Source organism: Haliotis asinina, chromosome 13, assembly GCF_037392515.1.
Source record: "Haliotis asinina isolate JCU_RB_2024 chromosome 13, JCU_Hal_asi_v2, whole genome shotgun sequence".
Lineage (NCBI taxonomy): Eukaryota > Metazoa > Mollusca > Gastropoda > Lepetellida > Haliotidae > Haliotis > Haliotis asinina.
In genome coordinates, this window is record NC_090292.1 from 20,215,188 (window position 1) to 20,233,686 (window position 18,499).

Below are 18,499 nucleotides of genomic sequence, written 5' to 3' on the forward strand. Positions count from 1 at the left end.
TGACACTGAGTTGTGATTGAGTCAGTATGACATTACACCGCTTTTAGCAATATTCCGACAATATCACAGCAGGGACACCAGAAATGAGCTTCAAACTTTGCACCCATGTGGGTAATCGAACCCGGGTCTACAGAGTGATGAGTAAATGCTTTAAGAACCAAGAGGCTAGCTGTTACCCTACCACCCAACCACCCAACCACAACTCCACCTCTTGCATACATTAAAGCATGTGGCAACTTCGCTACTTTATGACATTTTTATAATCTTAGCAAACCTATTTCATGGGCAAGGTGTCCATGAGCAGTGTTGCCTATGAAACTTTTAATGATCAACCCATCTGGACAACCATCCTCAATATCTCCAGGGTATATGTTCCGAAAAATCTCCACTATACCCTGGATGCATCTATGGCTCTGCCCGATAAATTTATTACCTCCCTTGACCGGCTTTTCATCCAATCAGGTGTCTACACTGGGAAGTTGAGCTCACTTTGTAAAGTTTCCACTTTTAGGGAACACATCACTTTTTAAATTATGTAACCAATTAAATTTTGCAAACAAACCATGCAGAGGTTCTCTGAAAGAGGTAGATGGGGTTCTTGCATATATATTTAAAAAGTTTCGGACCTATAAATTTGTCTGTATGATTTCCCCAAATTGTGAGTCGCACGGCGAGCAAACCTTCTCAGTTGCAACTGCTGCCTTTGTTGACACTGGCAAGCTCGGTTATAACGGCAGCCTAGCTGATTGGCCACTGTGAGAATGCGGAGCCAGCAAAGGGAGGTAATAAAATTATCAGGCCGACGCGTAGATGCCTCCAGGGTATAGTGGAGACTTATCGGAACGTATACCCTGGAGATATCGAGGATACTGGACAACAGACTCAATCGCTTTCAACAAATGGGACACTACAGCACTCATACCAAACAATCGGAAACAAGATGTCCATGTTTATAATGTTTTATTTACAAGACATTTGATTTTGATGGTTCTTTGTACAAAATCGTGACAGTGACAAACAAATGCTTGATCTAATGACTCAAAATAAACTTCAGCCTTCCAGGACGTTAAAACAAACTCGAACTGATCTCACACAGTCAATCACTAGAAACTATGATCTGAGTTCTTTACAAATGATAACATTCTTTTATTCAATAACATACAAAAGATGCCGATGTGATTCAACCACTCTCAGTGTAAGCTGAGATACAGGCAAAAACTATCAGACCTCCTTTTTCAAATACATGATCCATTTAAATACATGATCAGATCAGTAGCTCAAGCAGCAGGTGACACACTCACGCTTTATTTCATGGTGTATGGATTTTCTTGCTGGAGGTTGGGGGTCAGATATTGAAAAAAATTTGCTCAAATCATGAAACATGCAATTGGAAGGTTGTGTGTTTGTTGTGTGAATGAAACTTTAGTTTTACACCTCTTTTAGCAAAATTCCAGCAATATCACCCTTGAGGACTACAGAAAAGTGTTTCACACATTGTTCCCATGAGGGAAATCTAACTTGTGCCTTCAGCTTAACCCTTTAAACAATCAGCTTCCCTACTGCTCTTAAAGGCTAATGAGGACTACAGTAGTCAGACTGCATTCAATGAATCTTCCAAGAAAATTTTCTACTTAATTTTGAATGATTTTTGCCCTATCTAATTTTCTCACAGGTTGGTTGAATCCATAAACCACAAAATAAAAGTGGTGCCTTGGATACCAGGGCAACAGTCACAGCACTTCTGAAAATACCTCTGACTAATGAGCTCCCATGAATGTTTTATAACATTTTAACAAAGTTGGAAAATGTACAACCCAGCACATCAAAGGAAAAGTGAAAGGAATAATATTTATTATTAAATACATCAAGAGGAATCAGGATTTACAACAGTACCACATTTAAGGAATAATACCACTTTTGATTGAAAAGGTAGAATACGGTTTTCCAAAATTAACTGGGGGCAAAACACATATTTTCCATCAGAAGTAAAAAGTGTCAAAACAATTTTACATATATTACTGAATTTCACGCTTCACTGTTATAAGCTTGTGTCTAACAATTATCTTTCTGCTATGGAACCAGTGACATTCCTAAGAAGTTATCTTACTTGAGAAAAAGAAAGGCAAATGGATTCAAAAGTTAAGGTCAGTTCTGCTGATTCTGTTATGTGCAATTCTAACTTTTTAGTTTTCAATCACATTACCTGATATTAAAAATCTGTACCAGTACTTATTCTTTTCGTAAAAGTTGGCTTGTCTCCTAATTTACAGACTGATGGAAAATGTTATTTCGCCGCCTATTTACATCAAAATTCAAATTTCTATTATGACATCACAGGCATTGCCGATGGCTTCTTTTCAGAAAAGAAGCTACGAAGGACGGCCACCTGGCCAACCCCAATAATGAGAATGATGAAGGCCTGTCCCATTGACCAATAGGAGACCCGTTCATTCAGAGACTCGGCATAGAGACGACCGGTGGCTTCTCGCAGCTTGAAGTGGTTCTGTTCGTTTCTGACATATTTGAGAGACTCGTGGACAGAGTAAGCTGATGATTCCATCTAGAATGAGAGAGTCCGTTGATTTAGTCAAAGATAATTCAGACCACCACCAATCATGTGTTCCTTAAAAATGGAAACTTGACAAATGCGATTTCATCTCATTGTCAAATACTTTGAATGGGTGGTTTGATCGTTTCTGATCACTCCTTTGATATTTGTAAAGTTTTCCACAACATCTACCCGAGTACCCGATAAATGGTTATTACTGGTGGAACATTATCAAGGACTCAGGTACCTGAGAAAGGGAGGCAATTTTTTTTGCCAAGGGCAGATAACTCTCATTAGAAGTGCAGATGGCAGCTGTAAGCAGATGACAACAGGACTGCCTCCCATCAATGCTGCTTGTAATTACTGACTTGTATTGTAAATGAGCAATGAACACTGGATTTAGTGCTAACATCTGATGTTCTGTGAACATTTGAAACTTTGTTTTAATTTGAAACAAGCAAACTGCAGATTTCTGTGTGCAGTGGACACGTACCAATGAATTCCACTTTGAACCAAAAGGTAAATCAAATAAAGTGAAATTAAGATTGTGAATCCTGACAATTTTTTCTTGCCAGCTGAACATTTAAATCTCACATTTTTAATCAACTTAAAATGAATTTTCTTTAACAAAATAAATCATTGTTTCAAATCACTAAGATTGGTTTGTATCACATGACGCTATACAGATTGAAGATAACACTGAGAATGAGTGTGGTTGGTCTAAGTTACCACTCACCACGTACCGCACACTGTTACAACTACTCCACTTTGTAATTCACTTTGTTTGATTTACCTTTTTGTTTAAAGTGAATTTCATCTGTGTGTTTGTTACAAGGTACTTGATTCCGAGTTATGATGAATGAACACTTATACACTTCCCCCAGTGAACAAAATAATGCCCAAGGTTCTGTTTTCTATAACATATAGTTTACACTAAACTCTCACCCTTTGAAATCCATGCTAGTCCACTGACCCGAGACTACTAATTTTTGCTCAGGACAATGAAAAATTAATGCTACTCTTTGTCATGGAAGCATCTGACAGCCGTAATTCCCAACCTGTCTCAAATGCTTCATTAATATCTACATGCTGGAACTGAACAGTCAAACTAAAAACTGACAGAAAAGGTAAATATGGTAAACACGTTTGTCTTGTCTTATTTAAATAACATGCTAACAGATTTGTTCATTTGATGTACTTCCATATACTCAGTAAAGACAGGAAAGCTAACAGTATCAAGAGAATAAGGACATGAACTTTTCAAAAAAAACTAAAAACACAAATAAATTATTCAACAAAATGTTTATAACCTTCTACATACTTTGTACAATATGAAGCAAAAATTGAGTGTCTCACAACTAATGAAGATTTCATAACTGCATCAGAGACAATGTTTAAAGTTTAGGAAAGTAAACTTAGTTCAGTTAATACTTTGGAAGGGCGTGAGTGAGTTTAGTTTTATGCGGCACTCAGCAATATTACAGCAATATGGCGGTGGTCTGTAAATAATCGAGTCTAGACCAGACAATCCAGGGATCAACAGCACAAGCATTGATGTATGCAACTGCGAACCAATGATGTGCCAACCAAGCCACCGAGTCTGACAACCAAATCCTGTTCGTCATCTCTTACAAGCATAGTCACCTTTTGTGGCAAGCATGGGTTGCTAAAGATCAAGTTTATCCCGGACCTTCACTGGAATCTGGAGGTCTGTCTATTTAGATCAGTCCACTCTTGTTGAGGGTCTGTTCATTTAGATCAGCCCACTCTTGTTGAGGGTCTGTTCAAAAGACTGATGACAAGCAACCGCAACTGAGGCTGCAACTAACTAAAGCACTTCTTGAATTTTGACAAATCTGACAACCATTGTTCTGATGCAGTTGAACAAGGCACATAACTGTAAATAGTCCAAATATGATTAGTTGTGAATGGCAAATATGATTAGTTGTGAATGGCAAAAGCCGTTTTACTCAACTACAGGTAACGTTTCTTGACTACTGAGTCCTTATATACCTCAATTTCAACCTTCCTCAAACAAATAACTTGTTTTAGTGATGAGTTCAGACATAAGATTACATATTACCCTAGACTCTGACCACACAATCTCCCTTCTAGAGTACACACCTATATACAGTGCTGAAGTATCCATGACAACTTGCTTGTTTCTGGGGCAACTTTATCAGTCCAATAAAAACATACACAGTTTAACACAAATACCACACTCATAACACACGATACAGAGTGAGTGAGTGAGTTTAGTTTTGTAAATCTGTAGGTCTGTAAATAATCGAGTCTGGACCAGACAATCCAGTGATCAACAACATGAGCATCGATCTGCACAATTGGGAACCGATGACATGTCAACCAAGTCAGCAAGCCTGACCACCCGATCCCAATAGTCGCCTCATATGATGAGCATAGTCACCTTTTATGGAAAACATGGGTTGCTGAAAGCCTATTCTACTCCGGGTAGACCTTCACAGGTACATGATACAGAAATAAGGCTGAGTGAGTGAGTGAGTGAATGTGGTTTTATGCCACTATCAGAAATAATTCATCAATGTTAATACCAGGCACACCAGAAAAAGGCTTCACATATTGTACCCATGTGGGAATTGAGCCCGGGTCTTCAGTGTGATGACAACACCTTAACCGCAAGGCTACCCTTCTGAACATTGCTTCCTAAATGAAGGCCAGGCAGGGAACAACATGTACCACCTTTGGTGCAACAGGGAACCGAAACACCAATTCCCATTGGGATGGTTAATTCAAAACTCTCTTATTTGAAAATACTGTAGTATCATCTCCAACACATGGACAGTGATATTTCAAATCCCAAATTTTCAAAGGATCATTGTTTATACAGTCCTTTTATTTGAAAAACTGGTGGGATTATGTCCACTTTAGTAACTTTGATATTCTGACCTTGACCAAAATGTTAATATATATTTGGGAAACAGAAAAGCTTGTAATTTAGGTAGCGATTTCATGAACCTGGAAGGGATGGTCTAATATAGACTAGGTCTTTACCCCAAGTTTGCAATTTTTGTAGTTGCCACCATCACAATGAGTTGTCACAGAAGGAATGAATGAAACAATCTGACCAAAATACACTGGTAGTACCACCCATACATGCATACATACGTAAGTATGTATGTACATATGTACATACAGTACAGTAGGTCACACTTGCTCTGTGTGTCTTGTTGGTGTCTGCATTTGTTGGTGTGTGCGTGTTTGTTGATTTTTCTGTGTATTTGCTGGTGTGTGGGTCTCTCTGTTGGAGTATGTCTTTGTGTGCACGCACACTTATTGGTGTGTGAATGTGTGTGTGTATGTGTATCTGCTGTAGGAGTGTGTGAGTGTGTGCACGCATGCACGCATGTATTTGTCGGGTGCGATGTGTCTCTGAGTGTGTTTGTGTGTGTGTGAGAGAGAGTCTGTGTGTCTGTGTTTCTGAGCATATGTGTCTGTCTCTGTCTATGTTCATTGTCAGTGTTCAACAGGTAAATGCTGCCAAATCAAAGACCAGCGCAAGACTAAGACTCAACATTTTCAGACAACAAGGGGACACAACTCTGTACTGCAAAATGTGCAGACTTACATCCACATGTTACTGCAGTCAAAGTAAGTCTGCAACCTTGGAAACATTTTCACAATATTGTCATGCACAGAACACAAGGTGATTCAAGACTTCACACAAAAACAAACTAACGCTTTAAACCAAACGAAAGATTGAATCTTTATAAGAATACTAAAATCCAGGTTTAACCTTTCAACGACAGAAAGATTTTTTCTTAACTATTGGGGCATCTTTTATTTTGTGAAGAGGACATCATTTGATAATAAATAGCAGTAGAATGTTCTTAAAAGTCTGATTAAGACAATCCAAAAGTTGGTAACCACGGCAACACCACCATCGTATATTTCAATCAGATTGCTAAAGATGATCTATGAAAATAGGTGAACATCCTAAGATCCATTCACTATTATGTGGCAGTTGTCCCCCTGTGTTTGTCTGTAAAGAAGCTCCTGAGAACCAGGATTTGTCCGATTCCTATTACGACCACAACAATGGACTCTCCAATCGACCAAAACATGACCCTTTCATTCAAGTCCTCGGCGAAAGCACGGCCTTGGCTCTCTCGCAGACGGAAATGAGTTTGATAATCATCAATCGTTTTCAAGTCTTCGTGGATATTTACGGCCGAAGTTTCCATCTAGAAATGAAAAGAACGAAAGAATTGTAACAACTATCACAGCCAGATTCCAGGATGGTCCTGGTATCTGGTGTGAGGAACAGGAATACAAGCAGAACATTAAATAACAGCAACAGCAACCACCAAATAAGTCTGCAACCTCTCCCTCTAAGGCAAGCAAACCTACAACCACTGCAAACACAGATGTAATGAACATTTGGAAGAATGAGAGCCATGCCACCCTGTTTCACAAAACTCTCGTAGCGCTACAACTATCATAAGTCAGTGTTACAGCATACGAGGTACGACTGCTATGAAGGAAATTTACGAGATCTTAGCCTTACAAGAGCTTTGTGAAACGGTAAGAATATCATGTCGGTACTTATAAACGAGTGAGTGAGAGTTTAACTTTATGTTGCTTTTAGCTATATTCCAACTGTATCAGCACCGGGGACACTAGAAATGGGCTTCACACAATGTACCCATGTGGGCATCGGACCCGTTTTTGGCGTGAGGAGCGAGGATGGACGAACATGATGTGGGTTCAAGATGAAGTTCAGACATCTGTGTAAGCAGCAGCCTGCCCCCTCTACAATATGTCTATCTATCACTAGGCTCAACAACAACATTCTTCTACGATCCAAACTTTCAACCCGGGTACTCCTACCCCTACCCCACACGGACACCCATCAGTTCCGGACATCATATTTCAAAGAAATCTATTCTTCAGCTCTGAGGTTAAAATTTTGAGTTTTTATACATTCAAAAGATCTGAATGTAAATTATGTTTAAATTTTCAAAGACAATACCTTTTAATCATAGAATAACATATTACAATGTTTAATTCATTAGTTACATGATCATAACGAGTCATCATCATCATCATCAATGTTTTGGTTGGAGTTTAAAGCTGCTCTTAACAATATTGCTGCTGTAGGTGGCTGTCTGTAAATAGTCATGTCTGGACCAGACAATCCAGTGATCAACAGCATGAGAATTGTTCTATGCAGTTTGAATACAATGATGTGACAACCAAGTCAGTTGTAGTATCATTAACTAATTATACAAGCATGTCAATATCAAATACAGATAACACAAACTAGTGGTTGATATTGCAAACACCAAATCAAAATAATATTGTCCAAGAGATATCATCTCCGTGGCTTTCACGTTTGCTGTTACTACTGTGACAAGTCACTGAACTTTCTTGTTCAGACAAAATTATATACAAAATACCATCACATAGCTGGAGTATTGCTGAGAGCAGCGTTACACAACAAACCAACCAAATCATTGAGCAAGTGTTTCTTAACTGAGCCAAGGATATTAAACAAACATTTGTAGATTGAAGGCACCATCCCATAACCAATTCTGATAGATATATTTTCATGCTTCGGTCCTTTATGCATGACACCAGTCAACAATAGAAAACACTCCTAATCTTCAGCACTGTATCCTTAGCAACACATACCTCATGCTCATGCATTTCTTAGGCTGTATCCATGGTAACAATATACACTGCTGTGATACAATACATGGCTATTTTTGGATAAAATAAACATATTTAATAAAACAAATAGAGACATTAAAATATTTTTTTTAAAGATTTTTTTAGATTTTGAATCAATCATTTGATAATCAAGAGGGGACAAAAGTTACAGTATTTTACGCAAATCTGTTATGATTCACTTGCATGTTGGTGAATCGCACGATATGCCTTCATGAATTCAGTTTGTTATTTGTGGTCACCAGAACAGAATATTAACTAATATTTACAATTTGTTATAGGGAAATTTTTACTTGAACCCTTATGTCTTTTCCAAAGTGAAATACAAAAGAATTAGCCTTGCAGTAGCCCAAGTCACATTAGCCTTCCAAGGCTGAACATGGTATTGTCCACGATAACTAATACATGGGATACATGTCATATTTGCCACACAGTGTATTTGTTGCAGCCCTAATTTTAATGGACTTACTTAAAGAAGAACTTCAATATGCATGTTTTTCCTACAATGCCCTGATTTTTTATAACAGTCACTTTGTTGATGACTGGTGTTGGTTCACAGCATGAAGAAACCTTTGTTATAACACTTTGGGTTTTCCCCACAATACCCTGAGTAAGTATAATAGGTGTTCAGGCAGGAATACATCTTTTCCCCAAAGTTTTTTGGCTTTTTCAAAATCTTGACTACATCAGATTCAAAGTTAAACAGTAAAGGCTCTATGGTATGATATTTTGTTTCTGATCTTCTGGACATGACAATCCAAACCAATTCTAATTGGATTTGTGTTATCACTTTGTTTACCTTTCTAGTAAGCCTACACTTAGAGAGAGAGGTTTTCAGCAGAAAATGTAATCATAACATTATGAAATAATTTACTGAACACGAAATAAATTTTAGATATAAGAATATAGTCATCACCAGTGTATCAATAAGTGGACATGCCAGCATGCAGCTACCATGTTAATAAACCTGTACTTTTACAACAGAACACGAACAATACATGCAAGGCCAACTAAAATGTATTTCTTGGTTCTCTTGATTTTTCTTGACACTAGAGTACTTAAACACTATCAGCCCCAGACCAGGATGATTTGGGGGTTCAATGATAGCACACGGTTTGTGTAAGACAAAACAAAGCAATAAGTTCCAATCTTATACATGGAAAAGTTGAGACTTTTATATTTCTGATTCTACAAATAATCTACCCAAAACTTATTGTACATTATTTTCCATGAATTTCGAACCAAATTATATGTCAGGGCTGTAAATACAGCCGTATTACAGATGAGCCAAACTTAAAACTTAAAGCTTAGATGCCACCAAAACGATAACCATAATCAGTGAGTGAGTGAGTGAGTTTAGTTTTACGTCGCACTTAGCAATATTCCAGCTATATGGCGACGGTCTGTAAATAATCGAGTCTGGACCAGACAATCCAGTGATCAACAACATGAGCATCGATCTGCGCAATTGGGAACCGATGACATGTGTCAACCAAGTCAGCTAGTCTGACCACCCGATCCCGTTAGTCGCCTTTTATGACAAGCGGAGTCGCCTTTTATGGCAAGCATGGGTTGCTGAAGGCCTATTCTACCCCTATTCTACCCCGGGTAGACCTTCACGGGTCATAACCATAATCAAACACAATTACCATTTATTCATGACATATAATGTACAGTGGTGATTATGAAAAAACAAATAAACCAAATTATAAGTTTATAATCGCTAACCATAACAGCGCAATGTTGTACATGGGTTTGCTAATACAAAACACCAACAATACTGAACCCAGTCAGAGCTGGTGCACCTGCACTCAAGAGTAACTGAGACTTTCATTGGCTGGTTTATTTGCCGATGCTCTCAGGGCTTCGGGTTTACCGAACCTATTCACTGAACATGTGCACAGTGCAGCACTGTTGTTAAAACCATTAGTGTATCATTTGCACTCTGATTTCTTGGGGTTGTTTTTCATGTTATTTTTCAATATTATTAGTTAAATTTGCATTTTTGATAATTTGTTACTGTAAGTCCAAGGCCAAAAGGTATCAGAGTCTGCAAGGTTGTTTTCATGTTGCATGTAAGCTTTAAACTTTAAACAGTGCTTCAAGTTCAAAATTAAACATGAGCGAGAATAAGGGTGGATGTAGAAAAAAAATACAAAAAACAACAAACACACAAACAGAAAATTTACTTGAATTGGCCTGAGAAAACAAGCTATTAACACAGATGGCACAGCAAACAAGCAGGTTAGTTTAGGATTAGTGGCATATTAAACATGTGAAAGCTGACAACAGGCACTGAATTATCTAGTGTTTTTGATCATCTGGAGCAGGACTTCACATTCCAAATCACAAAGTACACATTCAAATAAAAGTAAAACATGAAAAAGTGTTTGTGAAAGTGATTTTCAGGTGGGTTGGTAACCATGGTAACCAGAGAGTGTGATCCCAAAAAGCTTTCTGAACACCATAGGTGATATCACGAATCTTTCGGCTCCTTTAGCATGATAAGTCAATAATGGTGAACAAGAGCAGACACCAAGTTCTCCGTTTGCAGTTCACTCGTAGTTACTACATTTCTCGGTCAACTTGTAGGAAGTTTTACCCTAGGTCATACCTCATTGTTTGTTTGTTGATGGACACCACAATCAGCAATATTCCAGCTATATTGCAACGATCTGTAAATAATGGAGTCTGGACCAGACAATCCAGTGACCAACAACACGAGCATCGATCAATGCTATTGGAATATGATGAAGTGAGCCTGACCACCTGATCCTGTTAGTCGTCTCTTACTGAAGACCAATTCTAGTTGTGACTTGCGGAATGTATCAGTGCGTATGAACTTCACAGGAGTTATGCTATTATGTTTATTGAAATTATGTTATGTACTGACAGAGAAGAGACATAAGAAACAAGTGTTCAGTGATGTAGCCATGTTTGCTTGATGACAGGGAGGGCAAAGGGAGACAACTGCTTCCTCCCATCTGAAACCAGTTTTATACTGCCAGTTTCAAAGTTACCAAAGTGGGATCGTGTTCCATTCACAAATTGAGACCTTAAGTATTATTTTAGTAATTCAACATATTGAAAGATGTTTTTAGATTTCAGTTCTATCTGGAAAATCGGCTGTGAAACTGTAGCTTAGGCAATCAATGCATGATAAAATTTTACTTTGAGAGAGATTTTCAAACAGTGGTCATCACAAGGAAACCAATGGCTTTTATCCTTAATTATAAATAGTGAAAACAAAATGTAAGAAGTCCACAATGATAGCATTTTTTTATGTTTCATCTAAGTGCATTGATAATCAACAAATAATATAAAAAAGTGCATTGATAATCAAGGTGTGCAGTCAAGTGCATTGATAATCAAGATGTGCAATCAAGTGCATTGATAATCAAGATGTGCAATTAAGTGCATTAATAATAGAGGTGTAACAATTTAATGGACTTGCGATATAATTCATAGCCCAATATGGCACCTTTTCTCACCAGGTGAATTTCAGCCTGAGATCATTTGGTTGCAAATTCCAGAATTTAGAGGTTAGAAAATGTAGGGCAGAATTGTGGGCACTGCGAATGCTGTACTTGAAGCCATTTTGAAAATACTAGAGCTTCTCCATAAGCTAGTTAATGAGCAAGTTTGTTAACACATATCTGACAATAAAAGATGTTTCATGTAACGTGTACATCTCTTGTATACATGACAGGTGAGGTCCAGCAAGAAGTATACAGACTGAAGCCAAATAATTCTAGCAATATCTTATGAAACCTGTTATAGTTTGTGCCCATAGCAAAATGTGGTAAAACTTCTTTTGGAACAGTAAGCTTTTCTGATAAATATCTACAGAAAACACTGAAGAATCAGCAATAGCAGCGCACCATTTCACAACACAGTGCTATGACTAAGGTAAAAACTACCGGTATGTTACATTCACAGTCATAGCACAAGATAGTTTTGTTAAACAGGGCCCAGATTGTTAATATGGTTTGTTTGGAATTTTACATCATAGCACCCTAATCCATAGTCTAAATCACTAGGATGGACACAGGAAAATCTATTTTCAGCTGAAATTCATGCTAATATTGTGTCAGTGAATGGGGAATGTCACAGTTCACAAGTGAAATTTGAATTTGAACCGAAAATTGCCATAACTATAAAAAAAGTAACATTGTGTCCAGCAAGTTTTGCTAATATTAATTTGATTTCAAGGGACAGATGCAGGCTCTAGACAATTTTCTCCGCAGAGACAGCTGCTATCATTCTCGTTTTTACACCAATATCACTTCTAATGTGATACTGTGTTTGTTAATTCATGTACTGTATCGCAAGCCTTGTATTGTTACACCACTAACAGACCTGTGTTAGTAATCCCATGCTCCTCAAGCAACCACTCTACATTAATCTAATGTCCTGCCTGTATGCACTGATACTAACACACTGCACGCGCATTTCTATAGGAGGTAATTCTGTAACACACAGAGTCTGTTGCATGACAACATGTTGTCATGGTGATGAGCTGGTAGCCATGGCAACTAGCTGCTTAACATGCATGTGAAAACACCGCAAAATAAATCAAGAGACAGGTTAGATGGGGTAAGTGAGAATTTAGATCACTTTATGTGTGAATCCTGAAAGAAATCATTAAATGTCACAGTGTAAAATATACTGACCATTTCTATCACAGGCTTGACGTAGAATGGACCATAACAAACACAAAGTTTTAAGCATTTTTCTGAAGACATTCTGAAAAGAGGGCCTGAAAGTAGTATAATTTCAGAGCATCAGACTGTCCACCAATCATTTTTTTTAAATTTTGTTTCATTGGAGGGGAGCAGAGGGCATCTTTATGAAATATTCCCGGAACCTCCGTAATAGAAATGTTCAGTAAATAATTTGTTGTAATTGATTGTTCAGTGAGATCGCAGCATGTTACTTTGTTAGCATGTTTAGATGCTTCCACGACCTGACAGAGTCAAACAAAATGGTGTTTGTGCAGAAATTCAAACCATTATCTGAAGAAATGCCAGTCGGAGAATAACACTAAGACAGTACAAGTAACACAAAATAATAATTATTTTGTGACACTGTTCTATCTTTACACCAAAGATTCAAAGTAACACCTAAAGTACCTGAAAAAATTAAAATTAAAAATACAATTAATGAACACAAATATTAGAAATATATGATATAAGTACTAATAAATCAAACTCACCAAAGTCATAGCAGTTGCATGTGCATTTGCGTCCTCAACAATGGGCTTCTCTTCCCCGACCTCAAGGTCGAAGTAAACGACTTTGTGTGAGAAGGTGGAGAACTCATTACTAAAGCAGAACTTGTAGATGCCACCAAGGTCGGGTGTCCAGGTGAAACTGTCGTACTGTTTCTTCACGTCTTTGTAGAGAATCTGACCATTAGGGGCAGTTAACTCCATGTCCACATCATACTGACCACCTGTGATTACCTGTATGTGCAGGTAGATGTCATATTAATCATCAACAACAGTGAGAAGATTATTTAAGCAAGGACAATATGCTGAGATGCTAACGCCAAAATGTTGCCAATAGCTGTTTTAAGGATCAAAGTTAATAGTTTGACCATAAAATAAGTAGTCGACTAGCATTACATTTCTTTTTGTTGTCTCTTTTTGGCAAAAAAGTATTCCATCAATGAAGATATATGTTTTTGTCTCCATATCCAAATTTTAATGAATTGTCTTCAAATTTTGTACAATTTCTAGAGCAACCGTAATAGCAGAGTCAGAGGCTAAAATCTGTAGCAACTGCGATAAAATCCTGGGCATTGGGGTTGGGGTATTTGAATGCCTGCATGGAAAGTGTTATCAGTTTTCAGTCTGAGACGAGTTTTCTTGGAAACACACAGCTTAAAGGACAGATTGTCCACTGATAGTTGATTTATAACACAGAAATACTCGTGATGATGATACTCATGACTCAAAACTCCATAATGTTACACTGCTTTCCCAAGACATAAAAGTTCAGAGGTCATCATGACTCCCTGGTGTCATTAGACTTTAGAGGGAGTCATGGACATGTTTCCGGGAGTCAACTTCAGTTTGGAACTTTCATCAAGATGCCAACAGTGATTGTTTTATAACAACAAAAAAACAAGGTAAGACAAGTCAACACTAGGCAGTTAACTGGCAAACAAGTTATTTTAAACATCAAAGTTGAGTAAAAGTTGCATTATCTGAACTAAGGCCTAGTAGAATTGAGACAACAGTGACGCAACCTTCTAAATTCACTGCATCAGGGCAAACACTAATGTTATGTTTAGCATACAAACACAACAGCTTGTGAAACACAGCTTGCTTGCATTAGGTGGAGTAGGAATGCAAATAGGATATCAGGTTGGTTTCATATGGTGGTCAGTCAGCCTGGATCAGTATTATTCCAGTGGTATCTTTACAGATACAGTTCTTTACAGTTCTGCATACTTTGCAGTGATCAGCTCTGAGGCTCTGCACAGCCAATAGATGACCCTGCATAGAGTGAGCAAGAGAGTTTAGTTTAATGCCTCACTCAGCAATATTCCTGCTGTATGGTGGCGATCTGTACATAATTGAGTTTGGACTAAACAATTCAGTGATCAACAGCATGAGCATCAACCTACACAACTGGGAACATGCGTCGACCAAGTCACCTCTTCTGACCACCCAATCACGTCAGCTGCCTCTTACAACAAGCATAGTTGCTTCATATGGCAAGCATGGGACGCTGAAGGCCTATTCTACCCCAGGCCTTCACGGGTCTCATGTCAGTACTGTCACTCAACTAATGAATATTTTTATGAATGAGTAGAGTGGGAGCATTTTACTTATACCAATACTATTGTTTTAGCTCCTTCTGGTTGTTATATATTGGGAGTCAACAACTAAAATTGCTAATCATAACCGTAAACTTCCTTCTGATCATCCACAGAAAATTTAACAGCACCAGTCTAAATAAATCTATCCATATTATCATGATTATATTTTACAGTGTAACCAATAAGGAAACTACAAATATTTTTTCAGCATCAAAAAACCTCTTCAAGTTCTACAATCAGGGGTTCAAAAATTCCATCTTCTGACTCCAGGGACAAGTCAGTTTTCATCTAAGGCAATAAAATAATGGTATCTTGGCATAATTCTTACTTGTCTGTGGGCTGCTAGATCATTTAAACTTATGGTTTCAAACTGCAAATTTCATTTCATATCTGCTGATAATAGAGCTATTCAAGTTTGCTATAATAATAAAGTAGAAATATCGCTTTTTGAAATTTATCATTCTTTCCTAAACAATCCAGTAAACATTGACAGAAAAACTTCCACCCTTATCCCCCTTAAAGTTTATTCTAGTCAAATTATATCACCTGAATACATATATTCGTCATCTGATAGCAGTGAGTTTTAACACATTTCTTTAGTTTATTTTAACATAATGAAAGACTTCTGAAAATGCTATTAGGAGAAATGTTTCCTCATTTTTATCATGAGGGAGGACACAGGCGGAATTCTTAACACATAATCATCAAACAATGTGTCCATAAAATCAGGGCATGTAGAAAATTAGTCAGGACAAGTTATTGGTCCAGTGTTATTTTCTTCAGGTCACTTGCCCTATGGGGTAGCTGGCTTTTATTAAGTTTTAAAAAAAATTGAACTCCTGACAATTATTTGAAGATAGTAGTACGCTAATCCAACATTGCAGAAACATATTGTTCAAATTTGTAAAGTGAACCACACTATCACCATTATCAGATTAACAACATAGTTGCTACAATATGCTGCAAACATTTAAGAAAATATTTTATGATTATTCCAATTCAAGAATCTGTGTTTTGATCGACATTGGCGACAAGTACGGGCAAGAATGCACAGCTGTTTCAGTTGACAGGTGATCATACTTGTAGTGGTATCTTGAATGTGTATCATGGTATATACGTTAAACCCTAACAAATGAACTTCTGTTTTGCACTAAATGTAAGCTGTGCATATTGCATATATTGGACTACCATGCAAAGTTCACCTGCATCCTACCTGAAACTCGAGTGTGCTTTTGACGCCTTTGTCGATTTTTTCGAAAAAGCACTGTCGTTCGTTGTCTGGCAGCTCAAATGTCAGCTCTGTGCCTAGGACCACGTTGATGACGACAGCAATGAGCACCGATATCGTCTTGAGATATTCCATGATGTAGAAAATAATTAAAGCTACAATTTACACGACAGAACCTTCGTCACTCTATCTACAAACCGGCCTGTTGATGAAAATGGCGACACTCAACGTGGCCGGAAGTTCCGCTTTACGAGGAAGTGGTTTAAAATCCGGACCTTGATAGTTACATTATAATAAACACTCTCTATATTAAGTTTTTCATTGTCATTGAAACCAGTTATGTTTCTTGCATAATACACCAGTGTAGAAATTTTAAGTGTTTGATCTGCAACATGCTGGCATGTTTTTTTTAACTACACATTTGAGACAAGAGTATCTGGACGGTTTCGTTCGGTTACCGATGCATGACGTGTTCGTTTCTCAAGATCTGATTGCGTTGAGTTTATGAACAACATGTATACATTATAAAAACTCTGTCACCCGGCCCCTGAAGCGCATTGTTTACCTTTCCGCCAATCGGGTTTTGCAATGCTAAAGCATAAATGAACAAGTCTAGATTTCCATAGGTTCTGAAACTCCCATATGATCCCTTTCGGGCGTAATTTCAATTTAAAGGAATAAGGGACCGTTCATAATTTATGGTGCGGCCATGCGCGCGTGCGTGTTAGATGGGGGAGTGGAGAGGGGGTAGGGGGAGGAGATGGGGCAATTTACACTGTACATGCAATTCCATAAAAAATATCATCACCCCCACTGGCCTAAAGTTGTGAACGGTCTCTAATGTGATTGTTTCTATCAAAAGTATATATTCAGAACTTACCATTACTCTATGGACTGAACTGATTTACCATGATCTGAATGTGATCATACAATATTACTGACTAGATAGTGTTAGAATATTTGGTTTCCAATTCTTCTAGAAATATTTGATTTACGTTTTTCTAGGCCACAGGCCCACAGTACAAAACATTTCAACAGTGTGCTTACAAATGAAGTGATTCACACGATTTCAGAGCAAAACATGCATGTACAATGTATATATAGTTTGGTTCATAATTATTGAGAATTTTTCTTCTTACTTTGAGCTATCCTAACACCTCAACTGATTCACTGATACTTAACACTAAGTAATGATATAAGGGAGGTAACTCATCTTGGCCTACTGAGTATAGTACAATTAAAGTTACCTCCCCTGAATTTGTAGCAGACATCATTTTCCTCAGCACTGTCAACAATGTCTGCTGAAGATAAAAGAAGGTTGATTTTTGAGTTGTGTAATCAAGGAATTGATGATGTAAATACATTGGCAGAGAGAACAGGAACTCCTCTTTCTACTGTGTATAGGATTAGGAAGAATTTTAAAGAGGGAAAGGATTTTGGGCACCAGAAAGGAGCAGGGAGACCCAGAAAATTGGACTTCTCAGATCGCGTCCGGCTGGGAATTTTAGCGTCTAAAAAGCAAAGGGCAAGCATCTCCAGCATCAGGTATGAAATGATAGAAAGGGGATCAACAGTTGTATCAAAATCTACAGTTAGAAGAAATTTGATTGATCTTGGATGGGAGAAAAAAGACTGGAATTCCTTCTCCTCTCATGAAACAAGAACATAAAGACAGGCGTGTTGAGTGGTGTTTGGCACATGAAAACTTTGACTGGGAAAATGTGACTTTTACTGATGAAAGCTCAATATGGGTATATCCCAATAATGTGAAAATATGGACAAAGTCTGCGTCAGCACCGTTGTATCGACGACCTAAATACAGCCCAAAGTTTCATGTATGGGGAGGGATATCCTTATTAGGAACGACCCCGCTGTGTGTGTTTGAGGGAAATCTGACAAGTCAACGCTACACTAACATATTAGATAAGTTTCTCCTTCCAAGTGCACATGTGTTTTATGGAAATGACTGGATTTTGCAGCAAGATAATGATCTTAAACACACCGCAAAACATGCCAAGCAGTGGTTTCAGGAGAAAAATGTGACTGCATTACCATTTCCTGCATATAGTCCTGACTTAAATCCCATTGAGAACATTTGGGGGATGATGAAGGAATGTGTGAATCAAAAGGGGTTGACAAAAATTGAAGTCATGAAGAGAGAAGTGGTCCGATACTGGGACAGCATAACT

The 18,499-nt window shown here is 37.8% G+C and overlaps 1 protein-coding gene across 2 annotated transcripts; it reads right to left on the reverse strand.

The window, feature by feature from the left end:
• Nucleotides 1-945: 945 nt before the first annotated feature.
• Nucleotides 946-16,569, reverse strand: LOC137259744 (transmembrane emp24 domain-containing protein 7-like). 2 transcript variants are annotated; one of them, XM_067797345.1, is made up of 3 exons: nucleotides 16,296-16,569; nucleotides 13,470-13,718; nucleotides 946-6,768 (listed from the first exon to the last, which is right to left on the reverse strand). In XM_067797345.1, the coding sequence occupies exons 1-3, from the start codon at nucleotides 16,443-16,445 to the stop codon at nucleotides 6,538-6,540; spliced, it is 630 nt and encodes a 209-aa protein (XP_067653446.1). In that variant the 5' UTR covers nucleotides 16,446-16,569; the 3' UTR covers nucleotides 946-6,537. The 2 variants fall into 2 exon arrangements, with proteins under 2 accessions (XP_067653446.1, XP_067653445.1); XM_067797344.1 differs by having other exon boundaries at nucleotides 946-2,560; nucleotides 16,296-16,561.
• Nucleotides 16,570-18,499: the final 1,930 nt, after the last annotated feature.